At 40.6% G+C, this 27,735-nt stretch overlaps 1 protein-coding gene across 1 annotated transcript in view; it reads right to left on the bottom strand.

Annotated features, from left to right (window-relative positions):
- Positions 1–27,735, bottom strand: part of JAZF1 (JAZF zinc finger 1) — a 342,624-nt gene that overhangs the window by 132,992 nt on the left and 181,897 nt on the right. Inside the window, exon 2 of the mRNA XM_028489958.2 lies at positions 22,641–22,713. Coding sequence (XP_028345759.1) covers positions 22,641–22,713 — 73 coding nt within the window. The remainder of the gene's footprint in view (positions 1–22,640; positions 22,714–27,735) is intronic.

Raw genomic sequence — 27,735 nt, 5'->3', positions numbered from 1 at the left:
CCCAGTAGTGGGATTGTTGGGTCACATGGTAGTTCTATTTTTAGTTTTTTAAGGAACCTCCATACTGTTCTCCGGAGTGGCTGTATCAATTTACATTCCCACCAACAGTGCAAGAGGGTTCCCTTTTCTCCACATCCTCTCCAGCATTTATTGTTTGTAGATTTTGTGATGATGGCCATTCTGACTGATATGAGGTGATATGTCATTGTACTTGTGATTTGCATTTCTCTAATAATTAGTGATGTTGACTACACTACCCAAAGCAATCTACAGATTCAATGCAATCCCTATCAAATTACCAATGGCATTTTTCAAAGAACTAGAACAAAAAATTTTACAATATGTATGGAAACACAAAGGACCTCGAATAGCAAAAGCAATCTTGAGAAAGAAAACGGAGCTGGAGGAATCAGACTCCCTGACTTCAGAGTATACTGTAGGGCTACAGTAATCAAGACAGTATGGTACTGGCACAAAAACAGAAATATAGATCAATGGAACAGGATAGAAAGTCCAGAGATAAACCCATGCACCTATGGTCACTTAATCTATGACAAAGGAAGCCAGAATATACAATGGAGCAAAGTCAGCATCTTCAATAAGTGATGCTGAGAAAACTGGACAGCAACATGTAAAAGAGTGAAATTAGAACACTCCCTAACACCATACACAAAAATAAACTCAAAATGGATTAAAGACCTAAATGGAAGGCCGGACACTATAAAACTCCTAGAGGAAAACATAGGAAGAACACTCTATGACATAAATTGCAGCAAGATCTTTTTTGACCCACCTCCTAGAGTAATGAGAATAAAAACAAAAATAAACAAGTGGGACCTAATGAAGCTTAAAAGCTTTTGCACAGCAAAGGAAACCATAAACAAGACCAAAAGACAACCCTCAGAATGGGAGAAAATATTTGCAAATGAAACAACTGACAAAGGATTAAACAGCTCATGCAGCTCAATATCAAAAAAACAAACAGCCCAATCCAAAAATGGGCAGAAAACCTAAATAGACATTTCTCCAAAGAGCTCATTTTTGGAGGATAAGACACTTGCTCTCTATTTCATTTCAAATTCTGAATTGCCTGTCACTGGTTCCCTATAGTAACTCCTCTTAAGTTAAAATGGTGGCATGCAGGCAGCTGTCAATCCTGGGATCTTGCACATGTTTGGGGTGTATCATAAGTAACAGTACAAGTAATAGCAAATAGACTGGTGTTTGGAAATGACTCCATTTTTAACAAGCTGAGGTAGGCGTAAGGTTAGCCTCATGTGAGCAGTACTTTCTCTAACATTTTTTAAGTGGAGAGTGATGCTTACACAGGAACCGGTTACTCATGTACACAAAAAATAGTGATGCCAAGTGTGAACTGCTCTAGGGCTTCACCTAGACCCTCCTCCCCAAAATGTTTTAGGATGTAGTAGAAATCTAAGTTCTCCCTTGGGAATGTATAATGACAATAATCATCCAATATGCACACTGGGGCAGAAGAAGTTGGAGACTCAATGGCAAAGAGCATCCACTTTTGAGAAAAGGTCCTATGGAAATAATCTAAAAGGGAAAAACTACTAGCACAGTGAAAGATGTTTGCTTTGGCATAATCTATAATAATGAGAGCTTGTAAGTGGCCATTATGACAAAATGGATAGCATGCTTCTGTGAATTCCATGTTATGAAATATTATGTGGTCATTAAAAAAAGTCACTTTGAAGATGTGGCAACATGGAAAAATGCTCATGAAATGACACAGTTAAATGTGTCTTGATTCTAAGCATTCATAAATGCCTATAAAATTAGAATGGAACTCAAAAAATGTGAAGGAACACACAAAGTATTGTGTTAGAAGGGTAGACTATAAATGATGCAACTCTCATCCACCATCTTCAAAGCTTACTCTAGGATTTCCTTAATAATTGAGAAATCCAGGCTTTCTTTAGTGGTCTACACAGCATATTAAATTTTTTTTTTTTTTTTTAAAAGGACCTAAGCAGGAGATGACTAAGGAAACCAAAGGAAAAGGGAACCAACCTATTCTGGTGATCATGAATCCTACCTACATGGCTGGTTGGATCACCTTCAGATGCTAATGATGGTTAAACTCATGAGTCTGTTAGTCCTTAAAATATTGGCTAAAATGCTTAAGCTAATCTCAAGAAAATTCATTTTAAAAAAAAAAAGGAGAGAGAGAGACTTTCCCAGTATATCTTGTGGTCTGGAATTTATTGTGGTATCTGTGACTGTAAGTGTGTGAGTATGTTCGCATGTGTTTCTTTTTTCTAACATTATCAGCATGAGAACGACTAGAAAGACACTGTAGATTTTTCAGAAGAAGTCAAGACAGCTGTGACAACTACAGGGTTTCATTTACAGGCACTGACACTGCACATTTCAGTACATATCAGACTCAAAGGTTAAAATATGTACATACTGCTCTTCAGCACGAAATCCAAGCAAAGATCATAACTCTTGACAGTACCAAAATGCTGCATTTCTTATTTCTTCAAGTCACTGTACACCCAAGGTAACTGCTCCATGATTTTGTTTTATAACACAAATAAGCAAACAAAAAGTTAGACATCTAATAAAAATGCATCCATTCTTTATGCAAAGTCTAAGATAAAGGAGAACTTGGTGACAGAATTCAAGGAAGGTCTGAACATGTTTATTTTCTTGCACAGCACAGATACATATATTTTCCTTATAGCTAATATTAACACACATAAATGCCTATCACTCCAGTCTTCTGACATCTCAAAACTACTGCTTGAGATGAATAAGGGCCATGAATCAAAACATCCTTAAATTTCCTCAAATTTGACTACACGAAGAAGACTGGCAAATGTGTCTCTGTTTAAAAAATGTTATATTTCTATGTGACACATCTTTCTAGACTACCTGTGAGAATATTAGGTAGAAGGTTGATTAACCCTTCTTGGTCTTTACTCCTGACAAGAAAGCAAAGGTTGTTGTATTTTATAAATCTTGAGCACATTAGATTTTGCTAAGTCTAAAGACTAATGAAAAACGAAAGAGGAAAACAAAGCCAAAAATCATAAATCCTTCCTGACTAGAAGGATTCCTCCCTTATCCCTAAAAGAAATTCATTCCCTCACATCTTGTTTGAATTTAACTTCTGAAGTTTGTCTTGTTCCATCTCTAGAACAAGTCAGGCGGCAGGGTATAAAGATATGACTACATGAATAAAAACACATGACCAGTGCGGCCACTGCACATACAAAAACAAGATGGGACAGAAAAACATGAACTGTCAAGTGACATGTCGCTTGGACACAAATGTTTCTGCAGTTTGTCGTGAATGTTCAATTGGAAAGCTACTGGAAGGATCTGAATTCTCCTTCCCCTGCAATTGCAAAACATGGAAATGTAATCAGGAAAAGCTAATGCTTTATGAGCAGCATGCTGGCATCACTTCTCAGTTCTAGAAGGTTTGCTAAAAGAAAAAGTATTCAACACATTAACACTATACAGTACACTCAGGAACTCTACAGGGAAGAGTAAGACTCCCGCTAACGCAATGCCAGGCTCTTCCGAGAAGGTACCTTGTAAAGATGCTGGGTTTGAGTTAAACTTGGGAAGAGAGTGATTTTGTTTTTCAATCCCCACCCACTCTTTCTTACACCAGCCTTACATAATTTATAGTATTCTTAATGCAAATATAATAATGAAACCTCACTTTGTGCAGACTGAAGTGGCGATGAGGGAATTGAGGTGGTCTGGCAATGGATGATGGAGGTCGAGAGTGAGATGCAAAATTCTATTCCTGTCACAGTGAGAAAAACACAAGTCAAGGCTGACCATGGACACAGTTACGTTCATGGGCGCGAGGGCGGGGGGGGTCAGGAGGAGGGAGGAAAGACTCCTGGAAGGCAAGGGCACCAATGACATATGGAATGTGGCCAGACCTGTAATGAGATGAAGTCCATAAAATGCATTATCCCTTCTCTGAGCCTCTATAAATACAGAGGAGAAGCAGGATAACAGTCTGCCACAATCGCTGCTGGTGGCCAAATCTCTCTAGTGGGAAAGGCAGGTTTATTTTCACGCTTTTATATGAGTGGAAGCTTTTGAATAAACAAAATTCTTCGGAAACTCTCAAGGGATCATTCTGATTGTCTGACCTTCCCGTGGTACACCGTTTGGAAAGTCCTTTCCAGTTCTTTCTTAATTCCCTTCGGGGTCTGGGATTCCGATCTGGTAACTTGCAAAGAAGCAGTGCAAGCAGCAAAGATGAGGTAGCGGCTTCAACTTCCAGCTGCTTAAGTTCAGACAAGAGAAGAAAACAATCTGGGACACCCAGGTTAACTGCAAGATGGTATGGACTTCATAGATCTAAGGAACTGGGCTAGTCAGAGTCTACGTCAATTCCAAACCAAGAGATTTGAAAAGGCCCAATTACTATTTCTTATTTAGCTTCTCATCTTAGACTTCTGCTCATTTTGGGAGGATGGGAAGAAAGTGGGGAGCTGGAGGGAGAGGCTGTTGAAAAGAGAGAGGACTAGAAACCCGGCAGCACACTTATCTCCTTTCCACCCTCTTACATCTGGTTCTCTACTCTTCTAGAACCTTTGTGATTTTCACAGACTGATCACAAATGGTGAGAAGGAAGGGGCAAATCTAAACACAGGATGATCTTTATTCCTCAGGAGTCACACGAATGTTTATCTAGTCATTCAGTTTCAAACAAGGGACTCTATAATGTATATGAACGATTTGATCATTGTTCTATGGGGTCTGGGGCTATAAATCTTGGCTTCAAGCTGGATCTCATATTCAGTACCCTTTTGGAAGGGATTCCAGAAGACAACCTGGAAATTCTACACTTCTTTCATGTGTTGAAAGGATCCAGCCCTCTTCTGACTGTGCCATGGTCCTGCTACATGAAAAACTGGGATCCATCATACTAGTCATTCATAAATACCATATGCCATGTTTTCCTTAATATTAAATTTGCAAAAGTTTTTTAAAATGATAATCCTTAATGTCAGCAAGGAAATAGTGAAATATTCTTGTTCACTACTGGTAAGAATCAAAATGACTACATCCTTTATGGAAATACTTTGACACTCTGTATCAGTGTTAAAGTGTTCACAGTCGTGAATCCCAGTTCTAGAAACAGGTCAGATGGAATCATGGCATCATTCATAACACTGAAAAATATAAAACAGTCCAATGGCCAGCACAGGAAATGGATGAATAAGTTCTAGGTATTAGTGCTGCCAAATGATTATTTTTAAAAATATTTAGAGACCAAAAAACACTCTAAATGTAGTTAAGAAAGTGAGAAAAGCAGATGATGGAATTCCCTATATGGTATCATTCTGGAAAAATATGCACAAGAAAAACAACTAGAAGAAAATACCCAGAAACATTAACCGTGCTTAACTCTGGGTGGAGATATTTAAGGTTTTTCATTATCTTCTTTATTTTACTAAGTTTCCACCATGACCAGATAGTGCTTTGTAAAGAGAAAAAAACATTATCTTAATAAGATACTGAATCAAATAGGTGAAAATTATAACAATGTTTATATAAATATGCTTTTAGGTGGTTAAGTTTTCCAAGCTGGCAAAGAGTCAAAAGATTCCTAATTCCCACTGAAGATAAGGAAGGATAGAACAGATTCTTAGACATTCTACACTGGAGCCCATTTCTAGAGGATACTTCAGTGAAATTTATCTAAATTTCAGTTGTACACATCTTCAGACTCAGCAATTCCCCTGATGGATGTTCATCCTAAGAGAATAACTGGACTAGTGTGCAAAAGATGTAAATTCTGTTTGTTCATTGCTGTATTGTTTTTACATTAATGACAGAAAAAAAGAAAAAAAAGAAGGAAAACTACCTAAATGTTCATCAAGAAAGGGCTGGTTTAAATAAATTTATAGTAAACTTATACATAGGCTAATACATACCCATTTTAATGATAATATATAGCTGTGTTTATTAATATATAAATAGTCCCACAATGAAATTTGTTTAAAAAGTGAGGATTATAAAAATGGAGTATAGGGCCTCCCTGGTGGTGCAGTGGTTAAGAATCCACCTGCCAATGCAGGGGACACGGGTTCGATCCCTGGCCTGGGAAGATCCCACGTGCCGCAGAGCAACTAAGCCCGTGCGCCACAACTACTGAGCCTGTTCTCTAGAGCCCATGAGCCACAACTACTGAGCCTGCGTGCCTAGAGCCTGTGCTCTGCAACAAGAGAAGCCACAACAATGAGAAGCCTGCGCACCACAAGAAGAGTAGCCCCTGCTTGCCTCAACTAGAGAAAGCCCACGTGCAGCAATGAAGACCTAACACAGCCAAAGAAAAAAAAAAGGAGTATAGAGTATGTTCCATTTATATATTGTATTTTCTCTCTCTCTTTATATATGTGTGTATATATATACACACACACACATTTCATTGTGGAAATGTTGATACATTAATAAATGTGTATATATAAAACATTAACATATATATATAGAGAGAATAGAACACACAAAATCCTGGAAGGACATGGGCCAAAATGTTAAGAGCAGTATTTCCTGTGCATGGTGGTGGAAATATATTTTCATTTCTCTTTTATATCGTTCATTGATATGTGAATCATTAATAATGAGAATGAACTGACTAAAACATTAAGATTTCAAAATGGTTTAAAGAACCCTGCAACAAAAACTTGTAAACCCACCTCCAGCTTAAGAAATAAAATGCTACCAACACAGGTGAAGCCCTTTCCCTACTCTTTCTCGTGGTACTCTTGCCGCTAGAGATAACGGTGATCCTGGCTTTTATAGTTCTCTATGCCATGCACTTCTTTACACTTTTACTATGTACATCCGTATTATGTACATCCGTATACTTAGGCACATTGCGTTTACTCTTGGAAAAAAAAAGCTGTTCTCATTTTCTAAAAGAAATACCTTACATAGTTTCACTCTTTGGGCAGTGGGTCAAAGCCACTAGCAGAGCAAGATGCATACAGGGGCTCTGGGGGAGCAGCGGAGTAGACACTACAGGTTCAGCTGCATCCTGTCTGGCCACATCCCTCCCTGAGGCATGGGCAGGAATGGCTCAGGCACACCTGTGGGGTCTATGCTTGGGCACAGGAGGAGAAAATAGAATACAGTAACACTCCACAGTTTTCTGACTGTCTGCCGTTTCTTACAGTGGTAAAGGCAGGGTTCAACAGACCCACACTTTTCTTTGTAAAAAGATGGACTAATGTCTTCTTACCAGCCATATTTGTGAATTCACATTGCCAGGGTTTTTAAAAACTACTTATTATTGCATAGCAATCTAGAAAAACATAAGTGACAAAGCAAAATTTTAGAAAGAGTTTATCACAATTTTTAAACATACGTGTGGATAACCACTTGGAGGGAAAGATAAAAAGCATCTAATTTGTTGATGAAATCTGAGTACTTATTTCTTTCCATTTTTAATTCCTATTCTTATTTTAGCATTTTTATATACCAAAAATAAAGAGGTATGATGGACCAAAATTATATTGCTCTAAATACCACTAGACAACCACCAGAATGACTGAAACTGAAATGGCTGACAGTACAGTGTCGGTGAAGAGGCAAAACTACTGAAGTCTCATTCCTCGCCTGTAGGAGAGTGCAGTGGTTCAACCACCGGCAAAAACGATTTGGCTGTTTCTCTAATAGCTAAATACACACTACACCATGCCTCAGCAATTCCACTTCTAGAAATACACCAAAGAGAGATGAATGCTATATCCGCAAAAAGACTGTAACGAGAACGTTCACAGACACTTACTTGTAATAGTTAAAGATCATCACTGGGAGAATGGATATGACAAGCAAAAACAAAACGTGTGCTAATACATACAATAGCATGGATGAATCTCAAAAACACATGGTGAGCCAAAGAAACGAAATACAATTAAATGGAAGCCCACATGAAATTCCTGATTAATTTGCTTTGCCATAAACAGATTATTCTATACATAACAGAATGAGTCTCATAATTCACAGTTCACGTAATAAACTTATTAACAGATGGGAAGAGATGACAGCCATGGGCAAAGCTCTCGTTATTTCGAAGATGGAGAAAAAAAGGCTTATCAGGTAGAATTCTAGAGCCAGGACCTGTCCTTTGTATTGAACATCTTTTAGGGGCTACAAGGATGTTGGGTGACCTAAGGGAGAAATTGAAGGGTTTACAATAGCTTTTCAAGTTTAAATTAAGATTTCTTTGACTTCGATATTATACACAAATATGTGCCTGCCCCTTTAATACTCTAGAAAATAAGATGTTGATGCCTTAGTCCTAGAGAAATCTATGCCAAAGACCATTAAAAAAATTTTAAAGGGTAAATGAGCAAAGAGCATAATGTGCCTTTATTAATTAAAAGCATTCCAGCTTTGAGTTTTCAAAAATAGGGCTGACGTCTAGCAAAGATGAATGTGATACAGAAACCAGCTTTCCATCATACTTGTTTGGCCCAAGAGAACTGTACATCACTGACTGTGGCTGGTGCTGAACACAATGATAAAATGGGCAATAAAAGAAAGAGGAATGTTTGTATGGTCACAATGAAGAACAAGTCTAAGCAAATTCCCAGCTTATTTGCTCCAAATGAATCTGCCCCAATAATGAAAATGAAAAAATAAATCAAGTGTGCACCAACAACTGATTCTATTTTTCCTGGAAGACTAAAGTACAGAGGAATCTGCAGTTCACACACACTGCCAAAGAACACTGTGCATTCTTCCTCTGGTTGTAGGGACGGTGACACCAATTATCCTTTCTGGCTAACCTTAGTTTGGGCAAAAGGCAGACTTGGGCAGTATATGATATAAAGAGAAGGGCTTGCAATTTGCCTTGGTGAGACTGCTTTTCGAGAGAACCAAGTATTGACAGTTGCTAAACTCTGAACTTGAAATGAAAAATTGAGCTGGCTAAGCCAGGCACAGTCAAGAAAAGATGTATACAGACACTGCTGAGAAGGCAGGGACAACTCCAAAAGCCAGATGCAATTTCTGGTCTTGGCATGCTGAATCGTATCTCATTAGAGGAGAGAGGGGGTTGGCAAGAACTGATTGTACACTGGCCCCACCATCTGTAAATTACATGGGCCCATGTTGTCACCTAAATCTGCAGGGAAATTTCGGTGATCGCGAAAGGTGCGGAAGCGCCAGGAAGGCTTCTCTGCAAACCCTTCTGCTTGTTGAACATCACGTTTATGGCCTGAGCAACGGTGCAGAGTGAATTGACTGTCAAGGAAAATGCACTAACTGGCATCAAGCAAGGGAGAAAAGCCCCTGGGAAAGAACTGACAGGAGTGCAATGACCAGACACTAAATTACCACCTGCTTAGGGTGGAATGAAAAATCCTCCCTGCTTGTTGTTTGGGTTTTATCAGCAACTGGAGACAATGACAGAAAATATAAGCTAGCACTTAAATTATTCAAGTCTGGTAACCGCACATGGTTTGCATGTCCGATTGAAGAACTATATGTGGGTAAATTCTGAGCTGTAGGTTTTTAGATGCAGTGTGTATGAGGCAAGACAACAGATTGGAGATTAGGAGACATAGGACTTCTCCTGGACATGCCTGGATCCCATGTAGTTTTGAGAGAAATTATCTGACATCTTTTTACGGTGGTATCCAGGTAATCCTGAAGAATGATGAGAATACAGGACAAAAAGATCTGGGAGTTCAAATCCCAAGTCCGTCATCTAGTAGCTGTGTGAACGTGGGTAAGTCACTGAATTTCTTTGATCCTTGTAAAAAAATTAGGTCAGAGAAATTTTTATAACAGAATCATGGCTCAGTGGAGAAAATGTATGATTTCATAAGAAGTCAGAATACTTGGAATTATTTGGGGAAGTTCCTTGTTAAAAAAAAAGGTTTATTATTTACATTTTAATTTTTATTATTTGTTTGTGCCATGACCTACCCCACACGGCAGTATGATGATGAGTAAAATATGTGAAGTTTTTATGGAAAGCAAGGTAATAGTATGGGGAGGCACCATGACATACAAGAAAAAGCAACGACTTTGGAACTGCATCAGTTTGGGTCTGCGTTCACCTCTGAAAGTTACTTAGTAACGGTGACACCTACCTGAGGTGTTCTTAACCTGGGGTATGTGGACCTAAAGGGACCATGGATAGAACTCAGGAGACCTGTGAACTTGAATTTAAAAAATTACACCTTTCACTAACCTCAGACTGAAATGTAGCATTTCTTTCAATTATGAATATAGGCAACTAATCATAGTATTTTGCAGCGTCTATGACTTCGCACCCAGAGATGTCACAGATATTTTGATACCACAGTATAACTGTAACAGATATCTCAAAATATTGTTTATATTCATACTAATTTGAAATTATGGAAACTACTCACCCAGCTTTCTTATTTAAGGCCTTAAGAAGCACATATCAAAATTCATAATTTTAATATTTTGACAATTGCATTGGAATATAACTGGGTTTTTTTGTAATATTATATATTTTAGCTTATGAACTTAAAAATATTATTTTGGGAAATAGTCCATAGGCTTCTCCAGCTCACCAGAGGGGTCCAAGGCACTAAAAAGTCCCACAACCTCCCTGGGAATTCATTTTATTAGGGGTAAAAGGGAGAGCAGAGCTGTGAGGCAGAGTCATTGTGAGATTAAGGATGACACAGTGAAGCGCATTGCCCTGTGCCCTGCACACAGTAGGTGCTCAACTAACAGAAGCTAATCTGTGTTGAAAATGATGAGACAAAGGAAGTAATTTCCTGTATTACACATTCCATTCATTCTTCCTTAACATGACAATTTCAATAAAATTTAGCTTTGGTCTTTTAAGGACATAAGGCTAATGCTTTCTCATGACTTGACTGTCTTCTCTTATTCGGACTGGATGGTCTTGTGTGGTGTTGGGGGGCATGGCCGTGTGGCTCTCCCCTCTTAAGTCTGCACTGCTATTGCTGGGAACAGCCTATGCATGGACCAGAGCTGAGAGTCTACACTGTGAGGATGGTGAGGTCTTTCTGGGGCCACGGGGCTGACCCAGCTGCTCTACTGTGAGCCAACAGGCAAGGTCTTGGCCATGGTAGCAGAAATGAGAACAAGTTATTTAGAAACTGGAAACACGAAACTATTTTAAAGCTTGCCAGTGAAGGGGCCTTCAGAGGCAAGACTAGTCTTTAGGCTCAGCATAATGAACCTCAATGTGAGAAAATTAAGTAATGTTTCAACTTGAGTCCAAATCAACAGTCTCAGCAATATGAGAGCATCCAGCAAAGGGGAGTGCGCGAGAGCAATGGAGGGAAGATTCACGGCCTTCTTAATTAACTCCGAGGTGCTACACATAAGGGGAAAACGATAAATCAAGTAGATTACTGCCAGCGATCTGAATTTCCAAATGAAATAAGAGAGGTGTAGTGCCTTGAGTCATTTTCTAAATGTGTATGGTGGCAGGCGGAGGGGCATCTCCAAGGTCGTCCCTTACGTTAAAATTTGCAGGCTTCCCTGGTGGCGCAGTGGTTGAGAGTCCGCCTGCTGATGCAGGGGACACGGGTTCGTGCCCCGGTCCGGGAAGATCCCACATGCCGCGGAGTGGCTAGGCCCGTGAGCCATGGCCGCTGAGCCTGCGCGTCTGGAGCCTGTGCTCCGCAACGGGAGAGGCCCACGTACCGCAAAAATAAATAAATAAATAAAATTTGCCACCACGCACAATAGTCCTTTGATTGCATCTCATACCATAGGCAAAGTACTTGCCATATAGTCAGGTGTGAAGAGGCAAGAAATAGAAAGATGAATAAAACACATAGTGGGAGGGCAACACAAGACACATACATATAAAACTACGATTGTTAGTCACACGCTTATTCAGGACATATTCACTGACCACCTATGATGTAACAGGCTCTGTTCCAGAAGCTGAGGACACAGTGATGACCAAGACAAAGTCCCTGCCCCCAGGGAGCGCCCATTCTCCAGCGGGAGCCGGGTACCAAACAACAAAGCAATTAATTAAACTGTGATTTGAGGTGGTCATAAGTGACATAAAGAACAAGAAAGCAGAGTAAGGCCGACAGGGAACTATTTCAGCTGGTGGTCAGAGAAGGCTTGCTGTGCTGGTGACATGTGACCAGATATGTGAAGGAGGGGAGGGAGGGAACTGCGTAAAGCTCTGATGGGAGGGAGAGCATCCCAGCAGAGGGACCAGCAAGGCCAAGGGCTGGGAGCAGGATGATCTCACCAAGCAGGAGCTGTGCTGGTGAGGGGTGAGGCTGAGAGGTGGAAAGCGCCCCATCACAGAGGCCTTGTTAGCCATGGTGAGGAGTTTCATTTTGACTCCACATGAGACAGGAAGCCATTGGCGGGAGAGGGAGGTGATCTGACTTAGGGTCTACTAATGTAGAAACACAAGCAAAGAATATCAGCATGCAGAATAAACAGGGGTTAATCCATGTGGCAGCCCTGTTATTAGTGGCAAAAACACAAAGACATGCAAACAAATCTGGCAACAAATGTCCACCAATCGGTAGTGAAAGAGTTGAACTATTATACGTCTGTTTCTTAGAATTTTATGTAGGTATTAAAAGAATGAGTTAGAGCTAGCTCTAACTTTGACCCGAAAGTTAAATGGAAATCAAAAAGAGAAGTGTGCAATTTATACACACACATATATACATACATATATATATTTCAGGCTCCCATTTTTTATAAAAACAAACGTCACCAACAACCAAAGCCCTACAATACATGTCTTCACCTGAGTACAAATGTAGATGGATACCCACTATGATGTTGGTTGCTCTGGGGTAGGAGGCTTGGTGGGGAGTTAGGGAGAGAGGAGATAAGCTACTGATCTTAAATACATTTATACACAAATCTAAATTTTATGAGTCAATGGTCACAGAAAAGTGTGTAAATGCTATGATTTTGGAAAAGGAACTTAAAGATTTCAACAATTCATTCTGGGATTGTGGGGAACCTTCATAAAATAGGTAGCATTAAAAGTTGATCTTGAAGAGCAGAATTGTCACAGCCAGGAAAGAGTGAAGAAAAGAAGAAGAACACGGCAAGCTGAGGGCAAAGCATGGAAGGTTTTTGTACCTGGTGCTGATACTTTTGACCAATCTTCTAATGGCAGCTGGCACTCAGAGTGGAGGCAGGCAGAGAGGTTCATGAGTTCTTGAGACAATCCGAAACAGGGAGTTAGAGTTTCAAGGAACGACAGTAGCAGGGGAAGCGTTCAAAAGGTGATGAGGGGGCTTCCCTGGTGGTGCAGTGGTTAAGAATCCGCCTGCCAATGCAGGGGACACGGGTTCGAGCCCTGGTCCAGGAAGATCCCACATGCTGCGGAGCAACTAAGCCTGTGCGCCACAACTACTGAGCCTGCACTCTAGAGCCCGTGAGCCACAGCTACTGAAGCCCGTGAGCCACAACTACTGAAGCCCACGCGCCTAGAGCCTGTGCTCCACAACAAGAGAAGCCACTGCAATGAGAAGCCCGTGCACTGCAATGAAGAGTAGCGCCTGCTCACCGCAACTAGAGGAAGCCCGTGTACAGCAACGAAGACCCAACGCAGCCAAAAATAAATAAAATAAATAAATTTATTTTTTAAAAATGGTGATGAGGATGCAGAAGTTACAGATTTGGTACCTGGTTATTTGGAAATGGGAGTGAGAGAAAGTGGTGGGTAGAAAATAATTAACTCCAAGCTTCTTAGGCTAATGAATGGGTAGGTATCATGAAACAACATTATGAATCCAAAAAGGAGAAGCCATTTTGGAGGGGGATGTGAAACAATGGGCCCAGCACTGGATGAGTTGAGCCTGTACTGAATATTCATGTACCAACCGGCAGTTAGAAATGAGAATTGGAGGAATCTCAGCATTAGGGGTTGGGAGTTCTCTCCACAGAAGTGAGAGCTAAACTCAAAGAATGGAGTAAATACAGACAGAAAAGGAAAATTCTAGGGACAAAACTTAGGGAGAAGCCTCTATTTGTGTGGCCAAGAGGTAGGAGAAAAACCAGGACAGGACGAGTTTGTGGGTGCAAGGCAGGAAAGGGTTTCAGAAACAGACAGTGGCCAGGGGCATCAAATTTGGTAAGCCAAGTAGGGGAAGGTCTCAGGGAAGATGCCATAGTTATCCATGAAGAGAAAACAGAAATGGACAGGGCATTCTTAGGATAGACCAGACCTTAGGATATATGAAGTGTGACTAAATGAAGTCAGACAATAGGGGGTTTAAGGCCACATAGACGAGAGATGGATGTGGAGTACAGGCCTTGGCGCCAGCTTTGAACAAGAGAGAGAGAGAGAGAGAATGAACAGAACATGGATGAAAAATCCAGATGAGATTGGAGACGGAAAAGAGAGAAGTTGAGACGGGATGCAGAAATGGTCTCCATCTTCTCCGGACAGGAACTGAGAACATCTGCTGATGAGGGGACTGGGAATTCCTTTAGGAACATTAATACAATGAGAAACACTTGAAACTGACTGTGTGGTAAGTTTAGCAAGGTTTTAACTTGGGATGAAAGGATTATGGGACAGTCTTGAGTGTCCAGCTGAGGTTGGAATGGTTGTGTTTGTGGTGGAACACATTGTGCTGTAAGGCACTTTTCTGTAGCGACTCTCAGCAGCTACCCTGAGAAGCGAGGCACATCATGTCAGGTTGACCTGAGGCTGAGACTGGAGACAATGAGTGGGCAAGGGCCCTGGGATGAGGGATTAATCTAAATTGGTAAATTCAAAGCTAATATCCAGCAACCAGCCCGAATGTGGAGGTAAGCAAGGAAGGAAGGGCTGAGATCCTAGAGGTCTCTAGGTAAATGTGGTGCCAGGAAAAGGGCACAAGAGGGAGGCGGTACTGGAGACTCTGATCCACAGGGAAATGTCACAGCTGGAGATATTGAAAATATAGCAGCTCTTGCTTAGAACAAAGTCCAAGAAATGGGTTCCTACAGAGGGGAAAAAAAAAGGAAATCTAAGACTATTTCTAAATGGTTTCAATATCACTGAATCTCTTTCGACTAGTAAGTTTGAAGATTTTGAAAAAATGTAATGCAGCTTTGAAATGGACTTGAACATGCATAAAAAGAACAATTACAAATACTTATGGGTAGACATAAGAAAGACTAAAAAATGGCCCAGTATGATTTGAGTTGTATAAGCAGCCTGTTTTAACATGCTGATTGCCCTAACTGTAGATGACAAGTAAGTTATACAGGGAGGCCCAGTGCTTAAGAAGCGAATCATATCACCCAGCTCTGCCAAGACTCACCTCTCCTACCATGTGTTTTATGCCAGCAGCACAAGCTAATTCTGTTGGAGCAAGCCAAAATGTCACATAAGGGCTCTTTCTAGCTTCCCAATGTCTCCTGAGAGTACATGGGTCTTGCGGTACACAATGAGCAAGCCAAATCAGGTTAGAGATATTACAAGGAGAATCTGGCAGGCAGCCACCTCGGCTTTGTTTCAACTGATGTCCATAAAAACACAGGCTAAGAAAATGGTAGCACAATGTCTGGTGTTTGACATCTGAGAGCATGCAACATGTTTATGGCATGCATTAGGCCACAAACGTCAGTCTGGGGCCGGGGCACACAGCAGAACCTCAGATCTGGTGGACAGAGGGAAATAGGAAAGCATGTCTTGTACTGTAATAAATATGATTGCTCTCAGAAGACCACAACAGGTGGTTTCATGGAAAAAGAAAAATCCACTGCTTTCAGATTTAAAAAAAACAAATGCTTCAGGCTTGTTTGTATAAAATAAATAGAAGGGCAGTACACACTTGGCCAATGATAGCCTTTTTTATGAGGCCATGACTGACTATAATCTGGCAAAAATAAGTCCAACTGAAATAGCAAGAGTGAGGGTTTGGGGGAATTAGGTGAGGTTTTGGAGTGGGAATGAAAGTAAGAAAGAGGAAGAAAGCTTTCATTAAGTAGTTCAGATTCTGGTAGGAGAATTTTTTTTTAAAAAAGCATCCAGACTAATTTTATTTTCATTCAAAACAAACTCTTATTTAGTATATTTTTCCTTTACATTCTTGAACACATTTATAATGACTGCTTTTAAGTCTTTGTTTCCTAAATCTAACACCTGAGCCATCTCAGGGAGGGTGTCTATTGACTGCTTTTTTTTTCTCACGCCAAAGAGTAAGATTTTCCTAAGCCTTTCATGTCTAGTAATTTTTTATTGTGTATTAGACATTGTGTATCTGATTAATTTCTGTGAAGACTATTGATTTTTGTTCTAGCAGGCAGCTCAATTTCAGGCTGATTCAGTTGAACTTGTATAGGCCTACATTTATGGTTTATTAAGGCCGATCTGTGGAAAGCCCAAAGTGTTTCCCAAGACCTTCTAACTTGTCAGCACTCACCTCCAAACTGTCTCCTCTGAAAAACTTATGGAGTCTTGGTTTTAGGGGCTGTTAGGGCATCTCTAGAGCAGGCCACACTCTAGAACAAAGTCCTTATCTCTAATTTGAGTCTTTCTGGTACCTCAGTTGGAAGATTAGGGTATTAACAGGTTGTTGTTTCCATGCTGGCTGGGCTAGAATGCAATGCCTACCAGTACTGCTTGACCTCTGGTCTTGCTGTTCCATTCTTACCCCTGTAGCTGCTGCTCCTTGGTAAGACTCACACTCTTACCCTGAACATGTCCATTCTCAGCCATGGATTCATGAAGGACCTTCATACAGACCTTTGTGGTCCCTTTCTGCACAGATCTCTCATCTCCAGTCTCCCTGTGCTACAGATTCCAGCAGCTTTAGTTGCCCTAACTCTGACCCCTCTCTCTTTGGGTTCTAGCTCCCTTGACTGCAGTAAGGAAATTGTCCTGTCAGTGAGCCAGATGACCACAGGGCTCACCTCCTAAGTTTCCTTTCTCTCAGGGATCATCTGGTACTGCCTATTGTCCAGAGCTTGAAAACCACTGTCTCATCCATCTGTCCAGCTGTTTATGGTGGGGGAATTAGCAATGGCCACTGTTTAGTATACTTTATGCTGCATTCCATGTGAATACTGAATAATAAAAGTTGTACCCCACTCCATTTTTATCACATAGCCCTCTCAGTGCACATGGGAAGTAGAGGCTCCTGGTGTCTCAGAGAAGTGTCCCTAGAATCAATGATTTATTCACTCTCTCATTCACTCATATGAAAATTCATACTCACTCATTTACTCATTCAATAAACATTTACTGAGAGTCTACTATGTGCCAGATACTGTTCTGCAGGCTGGGGACACAGTCGTGGGAGAAAAGAAAGTATCCCTGTCCTCGTGGAGCTTATTTCCTGGTAGGAACTGTTCTGGCCCGGCTCCAAAGCAATGCTTCCTCTGCAGTTGTTCCTCTAATTACTGACTTGATAGAGAAAAGGGAGACTTAGCATGAGCAGAATATAAAGAATAATAAAAGACCTATTACTTATACAACACTTCCTATGTCCCAGGCACTGACTGCTATATATGCTTTGTCCACACTGATTTAATACCCACTGTTAGGAAGGTATTATTATTATCATTGGAGTTGAGGAAACAGAGGCTGAGACTTGCCCACTTGCTCACATAGCTCACGCATAGCAGAGACAGCACTTAAACCTAAGCAGTCTGACTCCTGCTCGCATGCTCTTCACCACTGCATTGCTCTATTCCTTACAGAGAGAAGAGAATGACACTGGAGATGGGCGGGAAGAAACGGGGATCATTTCTAAACAAACAAAAAAAGTTTTATTTATTGTTTTTTTAATTTTTTTTTATACAGCAGGTTCTTATTACTTATCTATTTTATACATATTGGTGTATATATGTCAATCCCAATCTCACAATTCACCTCCCCCCCCGCACTGCTTTCCCCCCTTGGTGTCCATATGTTTGTTCTATACATCTGTGCCTCTATTTCTGCCTTGCAAACCAGTTCATCTGTACCATTTTCCACATAGATGCGTTAATATACGATATTTGTTTTGCTCTTTCTGACTTACTTCACTCTGTATGACAGTCTCTAGATCCATCCATGTCTCAACAAATGACCCAATTTCGTTTCTTGGAACCTCCATACTGTTCTCCATAGTGGCTGTATCAATTTACATTCCCACCAACAGTGCAAGAGGGTTCCCTTTTCTCCACACCCTCTCCAGCATTTGTTGTTTGTAGATTTTCTGATGATCCCCATTCTAACTGGTGTGAGGTGATACCTCACTGTAGTTTTGATTTGCATTTCTCTAATAATTAGTGATGCTGAGCAGCTTTTCATGTGCCTCTTGGCCATCTGTATGTCTAAAAAGCTTTATTTTTAATAGAAGCCACCTAGGTGTCTGGGCAGGTTGAGAGAAGCAAATGGATCACTCTTCAAACAGGCACAGAGTAGAAGTAGATGGAGTTGGCACAAAATGGCAGAATTTTGTCCTTGTTCTTCCCAGCTGAACATGAGGGAAATGGTAGTGTTCTGCATTTTGAATCAGAAAAAGACGAGCAGGCTGTCCTGAATAAAAGGCTTCATGGTTCCCTGGGGAAGTTGAGGATGTAAGTGGAAGGGATTGAATTCTAGCAACCCTCAACTAGCAGAACTAGTCCCATCAGATGCTTCAAGAAAAAGTGCTCTGGGATCAGGTACATATGAAAATTACACTACCTCTCTTGGAGACTTAAAATCGTATCAGCATAGGAGAGGATCTGATTAAACCCTGTGGTGAAGAAACCCATGTTATTTAACTCCGGATTTCCTCAAATCAATTGACCACAGAACTGTTTTGGGAATAAATGAGTTTTGTCTGTGTGTTTGTGTGTGTTTGTGTGTGTGTGTGTGTGTGTGTGTGTGTGTGTGACAGAGAGAGAGAGAGAGAGGGAGAGAGGGAGAGAGGGAGAGAAGGAGAGAGGGAAAGAGGGAGAGAGGGAGGGGAGAGCTGGCAAACACCCATTGGAATTACTATTCTAGGGACTAGAATTTGCTGTTTAATAGCAAACACTAAGCTAAACAAAAATTCATTTTTAGAGGAGGTCATACCTAACTACTATTATGCCAAGTGGTGCAGGGAGTCTTACTAAGAGAATTCTAGTAGAGCTGTAGTTTAGGAATGAGAGAACATTACATGTTTATTAGGTAGTAAATGACAAGAATTGAGTGCAAGAAGGTACCCATTTGTGCCTAGTCATGATATTCCGTTATAGTTTACACCAAAATTATATACACATTTAAAAAATTAAAAGTTAATTTGGAAAATTCAATTATTTCAATACAAACATATTTTGTAGAGAAAATAGTGTAATTAACAGCTATAGCCATGTCTGTTATCATGTCTTTAAGTTATCCCAATTACCCATTTCTGGGGAGTCACAAGTTATTAATAAGCTATCTTGTCACCTCGAGGCAGCTACCTGAACTATATAACAATAACTTGAAGGAAATACCCAGATGCAGCCCAGCGATTCTCATGAACCTTTCTAAGGAGATGCTTGACTTCACCCTGCAGCTCACCTATCACCTGCCTACTGGTGAGAGGCGGTGGTGGACAGTTTCCTGTGCCTTCACAGGGCTCTGCCCTTTCTTTCCTCCCAATCTAAGATGCTAAGGCATCCTTCCCCACTCTAGCTGAAGCCTGCTATGCTAGGTTGTTCCCTGCACGCTCAAGCCAGTTTCCTTGCAGCAATACATCACTTAGGAGTTCCCGGTCACCTTTCTCATAGCATTTTTTAGCTTCTGCTGTCTCCTACTGTTTAATTTTATTAGGTTGTTAACCTCCAATTATCTACAGCATGGTAATTACTCTCATCTTTATGTCTTTCTGCATCCCCTCTGCCCAGCTGTCTTACCCAATTTTTTCATCATTAGTTTTCCACATTCTCCTCTTACTTTTCTAAGCTAGTACTTTACTCTCTGATATCCCCACAAGGCAGCCTGTAGAGTGATTAGAAACACAGGTTCTAGAGCCTAACTGTGCAGGTCTGAACCCAATACTCCACTTCCTACCAGCCGGGGACCTAGGGCAAGTTACTTAACTTCTCTGAGTCTCAACTTCTGAACCTGTAAAATGAAGATCATCACAGTACTTCCTTTATGTGGTCACTGTGAAGATTAAATGAAATAAGTAATGTGAAAAATGCTTAGCATAAAGCTCAAGACATAAAAAGAGTTATGTTTGCTCTTTCTAGTATTATTTCTTCTATATTGTCTCCTCTATCCAAAATCTAGCTTTTCTTCTTGCCCTTTATACCTTTTTGCCAGGTGTATAAATATTATATAAACTAAGCAATTAAATTTCCTATTACATGAACTTGTCATTGTTTCTAACGTCACAAAATTAACAGAACTTCCTATCCTTAAAATCCATATCTATCTTTTTTCCCCCGGAACTATTCCTTCGACCCTCACTAATTCATTCAATCTCCCTCTTTCTCATTAAACTATTTTTATTTTAAAATTTGCTCAGGTGTTGTAACAGATGTGCGTTTAAAGGAATTAAAGGTTGTTCAACACATTATGTTCAAGAGAGTAAAGCAATTTAAAATAGGTATAAACAAAGGCTCTCCAATTTCCACTCAGTTCTTTTTTTTTTTTTTAATCCAAAAAGCTAGCTCCATTTTAAGAACCCTAACTCTGCAATTTCAATCAGTGTTATTGCCAAAGAAAGTTTCAACTCAATTTTGAGGTGCCCAAAAGAACATCAGAGTTGCATAAACAGATATATGAGCAGAAAAATATTAATTCTTTTCCTGTCTTCACTGCTCAGCAAAGTTAAGATTTTATTTCCCCCTGAGGTTTAAGGGGAAAAAAACCTTATTTGTTCAACTTTTTTTTTTTTTGAATAGTACTCTTTTCTGCAGTATTCAGGATATTGCCATCAAGCTGACTTTCTTTCTCATTACCTAACTTTTATTACTCTCTTCTTGCATCTTTACTGGCTTCATGTGAATTTCAATATGTTTCCCTTCTGGATCAAAGGCCCTTAAGACTCCTTTTCATCCCAATTTTTTTTCTTTTCTTTTTTAATTGAAGTATAGTTGATTTACAAAGTTGTGTTAGTTTCAGGTGTACAGCAAAGTGATTCAGTTATACATATGTTCTTTTTCAGATTCTTTTCCATTATAGGTTATTACAAGATATTGAATATAGTTCCCTATGCTATACAGTAGGACCTTGTTGTTTATCTATAATATTTTATATATAATAGTGTGTATATGTTAATCCCAAACTCCTAATTTATCCCTTCCCCCTCTTTCCCCTTTGGTAACCATAAGTTTGTTTTCTATGTCTGCGAGTCTATTTCTGTTTTATAAATAAGTTCACTTGTATCATTTTTTAAAGAAGCTACATATAAGCGATATTATATGATGTCTTTGTCTGACTTATTTCACTTAATATGATAATCTTTAGGTTCATCCATGTTGCTGGCTTTATTTTATTTTTTACGGCTAATATTCTGAGGAGTAATTGAGGGACATTTAGGTTGCTTCCATGTCTTGGCTATTATAAATAGTGCTGCTCTGAGCATTGGGGTGCATGTATCTTTTTGAATTAGAGTTTGAATTAGAGTTTTCTCCAGATGTATGCCCAGGAGTGGAATTGCCGGATCATGTGGTAACCCTATTTTTAGTTTTTAGGGAACCTCCATACTGTTCTCCATAGTGAGTGCATCAATTTACATTCCCACCAACAGGGTAGGAGGGTTCCCTTTTCTCCACACCCTCTCCAGCATTTATTATTTATAGACTTTGCGATGATGGCCACTCTGACCGGTGTGAGGTGATACCTCATTGTAGTTTTGATTTGCATTTCTCTAATAATTAGCAATACTGAGCATCTTTTCATGTGCCTGTTAGCCATCTGTATATCTTCTTTGGAGAAATGTTTATTTAGATCTTCTGTCCATTTTTTGTGTTGTTTGGTTTTTTGATATTAAGCTGTATAAACTGTTTGTATATTTTGGAAATTAATCCCTTTTCATTTCCATTAAAAACTAGTTTCGCTTTTCCTTTGTCTTTTTCTCTTGGCGGGGGCAGGTGTTTTCCTAACATCAGTTGGTTTCAGGTTCTCTTCAAAAATCCCTGTCTCCTTAATTATTTAAGTTGGATGAAACAACAAGTCCTCTTTTAGACCCGATATATTAAGTTCTAAACTGTTCTCTAAGGTCGTGCTCACACATTCAGTTTCAGGGAAAACTCGTGTTACTCAACACAGATGGGTCGTTGAGAATGTTTTTACTAAAAGGTGAACTTCTACTAAGTAACTTTGATATTAAATTATTTCAGTTTGTTATATCCTGATATATTCTGATAGTCCAACAATGTTCTGAATTCATAAAGCACCTCTTCACCCCAGGGTTTAAAAGTTTCACTCAAACATAAATCCATTAATCTCCAAACTGCCCTATGAAGTCAAAAGAGTATATCCTACCTCTGCACGCAAACTACTTCCAGAATGAGCTTATAAATCAGTCATGTTTCGGCCATATGAACAGAGAACTACAACCTGCCTCGCCCCATCAGAGAAACAAGAAAATTCCATATAGAAGTTGATTTTAAATAATCTCCTGTAAATAAATGAAGACTGAAAACATTTGTCCTACCCTGTTAAAAAGATACATTTAAAAAATAAACATGTGGCAGATATGAGGTTGCTATAAATTCTGAAAATGGCTTACCTATTAATGTAACTGAGGGCAACATAGGTTGGCTGCTGTAATTCTTGTTTTTCTAAAACACGTGGATCCGTATCTGAAATAAAAACACAATTATGATATTTCAGCTTTCACATCAGAATATATGTGGCTATCTAACCTAAAGTAACAGAGGCTAAATGGAGAAAAAGATTTAGTAGACCGCTTTTTAAAGAAAACTCAGTCAGCAAAGCACAATCATTTGTTCATTCATTCATAAATAACAAGATATTGCATTACTTTTCAAGAGAATTCCAAACATCAACAGTGATAAAATGTCCATCTGTCACACAAACTCTTGCACAATCCCCCTCATAAATATTGGTTTTCACTGCTTACAGTTACAATGTTGGCATGGTTTTTGGTGGTTAATTGGCCTAAGAAAGAAAGGCTCTGTTAATTATGCTCACTTCAATGCTGGAACAAATTAGTTGCAATTGGAAAGCTCCATCAATCTGAAAATCTACTGAGTATTGTTCTTATTCACTGCATACTTTTCTGGGTTTGGATTCACATTCTAGAAGGCAACTCTTCTCCTTCTTAACTGTATGTTTATTATAACTTTTCTAGACTCTCGATCAGAAATTCTCATGCTGGTTCAGAATCCACAAACACCACATTCATCAGAGGGTTTTTTTTCCCCCTTGAAGAGAGAGAATTCAACACCAGAGCAAACTTCCCTAACAGTGCTTCTCCAACACAGCACCAAAAATGCACTTTTAACAACTAGAAATATATTCAAACTTCTCATGTAGAGAAATGATCGTGCTAAGTATATGCAAAAACAATGTTTCTATAGTAAGACTATAAAGAAATGTGCACACATTTTTGTTTTCTTAGAAAAATGTTCAGACATTTCACACAGATTTCATTACAACCTCGTTTAAAACCATCTCATTATTAGAACTCTTCCAGCTGCACTTGGCAATAACACCTTCTTTGATGTAATGACAGATATTGTTTCAAGCACCTTGGTACAGGAAGTGTTTACTGCCCATGGTGGATGTAAGATACACATGCTAACTCCAAAGTGTGTTAACAGGTGATGGGGGTAGGGGGTGCAGACACAGTGGCATAGAGCACAGGTGGCAAAAATGACAGCATCAAAATCAATTTACAATGCTTTCCACTCCCAGACTAAAACTGGACAGTAGTGGCGATTTTTTTATTGGTGTTATAGTTAAGAATCTCATGTTCACTTTATTATTTTTCCTACGCCAAGAATTTCAGGGACACGCTATTCAGAAATCGTGCTTCCTGGGTCGTTGCCATCGCAAGCCATGAAAGCCAAATTCTGAAACAAGAGACAAAGGTTCCCTGAATGGCTCCATCAAGTTGGGTTGTCCAGGTTTCGGCACTGCAAGTGAGAACAGATCAGTGACTCAGCATTTCCTCTGCCTCCTATGATGATTACATATGCACCTGAGGCTGTCTGTATTGATAGATCCCTGGCCTACAGAAACACTGTTTTCTTTGTTCCACCATCTTCCATAACCTAGGCTAGATTTATGCTCACATACCCTCAAATTATGAGTGGTGAAATGGACTTCCAGAAGCTTCCAAATGCCTTTCCATAACAACAACAACAAAACCATCTGGAAGCACCTCAGGCAGGATTCTCCTGTTTTTCTAGAATGCAGACCCTGGTAACCGACAAGAAAGTAGAACTTCCAGACACATGTCCACCAGGCCTGAGACATCTCTTTCAGATTAAATGTTGCCTTGGGCAAACTTTAGAACATCCATGAAAGCTTCGTGTTCTTAAAACGAAATTAGGTACTTGGTGCCCACAAATCAGGAGAAGCCTGCACAAGTGCTACCAGAGGAAAAGCATCAGGGGCTGGTCGCGAATAGACATCAGCTCCATCACCCGCTTCCTGGCTGACTGGCGTGCAATGATCATGACTCACCATTTTATGGATTTAATTACACTGTGGAGCTCTTCACATTCAGTAAAAGTATAATAGCCGCCTTCATTATTTCTCCCTCCCTGACCAAAAAGTAACTGTCTGATGCTAAAAACTCTCTACAGGAGAGGACTGGAGTGACAAGGGCCTCGGGTGTTGACAGCAGGATGATGACGTCCTCCTCATGAAGACGGAACATCCTTAGCAGAATGAACTGGAGAGAGTAACACTGTCCATTGGAAATTACTGACTACAACAAGAAGAACTTCTTTAAGCCACGTGCCACACCACCGAGACAGTTTTTGCACAAGTCGCTACAATAAGAAATGTGATATGAAGTGCAGTGGCCACAGTGCACAATCTCCCAGATATTTCTCTGGCTTGTTTATGGCACTAATCAAAAGGTGAAACTGGAACGTTGGCTACCGCTGCCCAGAGATAAAATCCACCTCAGTAAATGGTCTGTGGGACAGAAACGCTTGAATTTTTCATGGCCACACGATGTTCCTTAAACTGGCAACTGGCAAGAAAGTAAAGCGTCCCATACTGTGGCTACCTACAGCCCCATATGGCAGCGCTCTACCACTCTTATATCACAAAGAAGGGGCAGGAAGATGAACCCAAAATTTCTCAGCAGGGCAGGGCACAGCCAAAAAACCCACTAAGAGTTGACTGTTTTCTGTCTCATATCACCCCTTGCACACTCACAGATTTCAAGCTGACTGAAGATAAAGGAATTCAAATATGAAAATGTATTTTAAGATACCCAAGCAATAAAAACCTATCAACTTCAAAGTTTCTAAAACATAGCATCCTCCACAGTAGACAGCAATGTGCTTCTTCTACCACTCCTAGTTCAGGGTAATAGCTTGAACACACAGTTCTACAGTAAGGACGAGACACCAAGTGGAAGCTTGCTGTAGCTCATCTGGTCCTACTTCCCTGTGGTTTTACAGAGTCAATGAAATGGCAAATGGCTCAATGTTGCAGCACCAGCTCCCATGACTTCTCAAGTAGTTAAGAGAAAAGCCAGGCAAATGGCAGAAATAAGGAAAGGACAGTCTTCAGACCCTTCTGGATAGGAACTAGAGTTAAACATGATGAAAGGAGGGCAAACAGCACACCTTGTGCAAGCAGGGAGGCCTGTGTTCATCAGCTCTGCTGTCTCTGGTGTTGGGAACCAACGTCCACCAAGTGCCTGGATTTGGGACCTATGTTGAGTCTTGTAGCGCTGTCTTCAAGCTTCCAGGAAAACTCTATCAAGGTTGTTTGCTGGGTTAACAGAAGCTAACTGAGGAGCTCATGGGCTTTGGCTGTGCTTCAGCAGGTCTACATTGCTGGGATTTATATGCCTGGATTTATTTCCAATTTAAGACTGTCAGAAACCAGTCATACTACCTCTCAACAAGACTAACGAGGCCTCTATCAGCAATGAGCTATTTGCAGGCTGGGAGGCAGCAGTGAGGAGGAGACAGGATATCACGCCTCCCCTGCCCAAGAAGGCCTTCTTCAAATTCTATATCCTCCAAATGCTGGGCTCTTTGCTCCATGTGGAGGGCAACAGTGGGAGGCCTGAGATGACGTGAGTGGGAAGGCAGCCCTGGAAGATGCTGGAGAGGCAAAGGCCCACCCAGCCAGGTGAGGAATACTGAGGGTCTGGGATGGAAACACCACTTTTCTGTGGACTCACTTGGTGATAATTAATGGGCACAGTCTGTTCTCAGTCTTCCCCCCAACAGCTGAACTCACAAAACCACAGAGTTTGAGTTTATTCAGCAGAGCCTTCCACAACATCCCTGGCTGAGCGCGTGCATCCTTCCTTCTTTCTCTGCATCACCTCATCTCCAGCAATGTCCCCACACTTGTGTCACCATAGAGGCCGACGCTGGGCACGTCCTTTCCCCTTTCCACATTTCTCAGAGATGAACCATCTCAATTTCTTTCCTCTCTCCAGCACTCAGCTCGGGGGCAGGCTGTAGGAGATGCATCATCATTATTAAATGGATACACTAATTTTATGATGAGAAAATGGAAGATTTGGGGTCAAACATGGCAGATTGATCAAAGGCGTTTTTTTCCTTCACCATCCAAGGCCCCAATAAAGGAAGAAATAAAGGAATTAAAACCTCTCCAGGGATAGAAAAAAAGGGGAGACATCAGCAGACAAGTGGCTTGGACCAGTGTTTTGGAAGATGGAAAACTCATACAGGAGTGACAAGTGACTCAGAGAGTAGAGGAAGCTATAGTCTCAAGTGCCTGCAGTGGAGGAGATGCATGGGCCAGGAGGGGAACCCACTGGGCTCCCCTCCTGGCCCATGCTTGTAGCCCTGAGAGGCCCTGGACTTGGAGGTGCCAGGTGTTGCAAAAGGCAAGGAAGGGAAGGTTCAGGGCTGAAAACAGGAGAATTGTTTAAAAGGTTGATAATCTAGAGACAGTGAACCAGGAAACTAAGCACAGCGGAGATAGAGGGGGAGTGGGGAGAGCACAGGGCTGAAAACAAGGGGATTAAAGTGGAAATATACCTACTTCACTGGTCCCAAGAACACTGGCAGCCAGGCAGGAGGATTCCTCTCTGATCAAGCTAAGTGGGTGCAGAGACGAGATCGCCAGATGCCAACATCTGGCAATTCCTTGATTAAGTGATTTCCCTGCAGATAAGTCTATGGTCAACGAGCTCCATCCATGCCTCTATCCAGAGCCTCCCATCAGGTTTTTATTGCCTCAGTCTCTTAAATAGGAGCCAAGAACAGTCAAGGAGTGATCATTAGACATTTGAGAGAAAGTCTTGAACGTGAATGGAAGATACCAAAACAAATAAATGGTGGGAGAGAGGAGCAAAGAAGCAGACAAATTGAGGCTTGGAAAGTTAAGTGACATGCCTATTTACACAAACCCAGTTAACAGCAGCAGGGCTAGGACCAGAAGCCCTGCGTCCTGAGTCCCATTAGGCCAGCATTTTGACCATTTAATGCTCATCCTCTGAAGTCAACTCATTGCTACCAACCAGTTGCAACACTGGCCTCCATACAATCTTTATAGCTTTCTTAAAAGCCCAGCAAAGTTCTGTTGCAACTTTCACTCCACTTTTAGGACCGAGTTTTTTTGTTTGTTTGTTTGTTTGTTTCTTGCGGTACGCGGGCCTCTCACTGTTGTGGCCTCTCCCGTTGCGGAGC

The sequence above is a fragment of the Physeter macrocephalus genome, chromosome 5, assembly GCF_002837175.3.
Source record: "Physeter macrocephalus isolate SW-GA chromosome 5, ASM283717v5, whole genome shotgun sequence".
Taxonomy (NCBI): domain Eukaryota; kingdom Metazoa; phylum Chordata; class Mammalia; order Artiodactyla; family Physeteridae; genus Physeter; species Physeter macrocephalus.
This window is presented reverse-complemented; position numbering and strand designations above follow the sequence as displayed.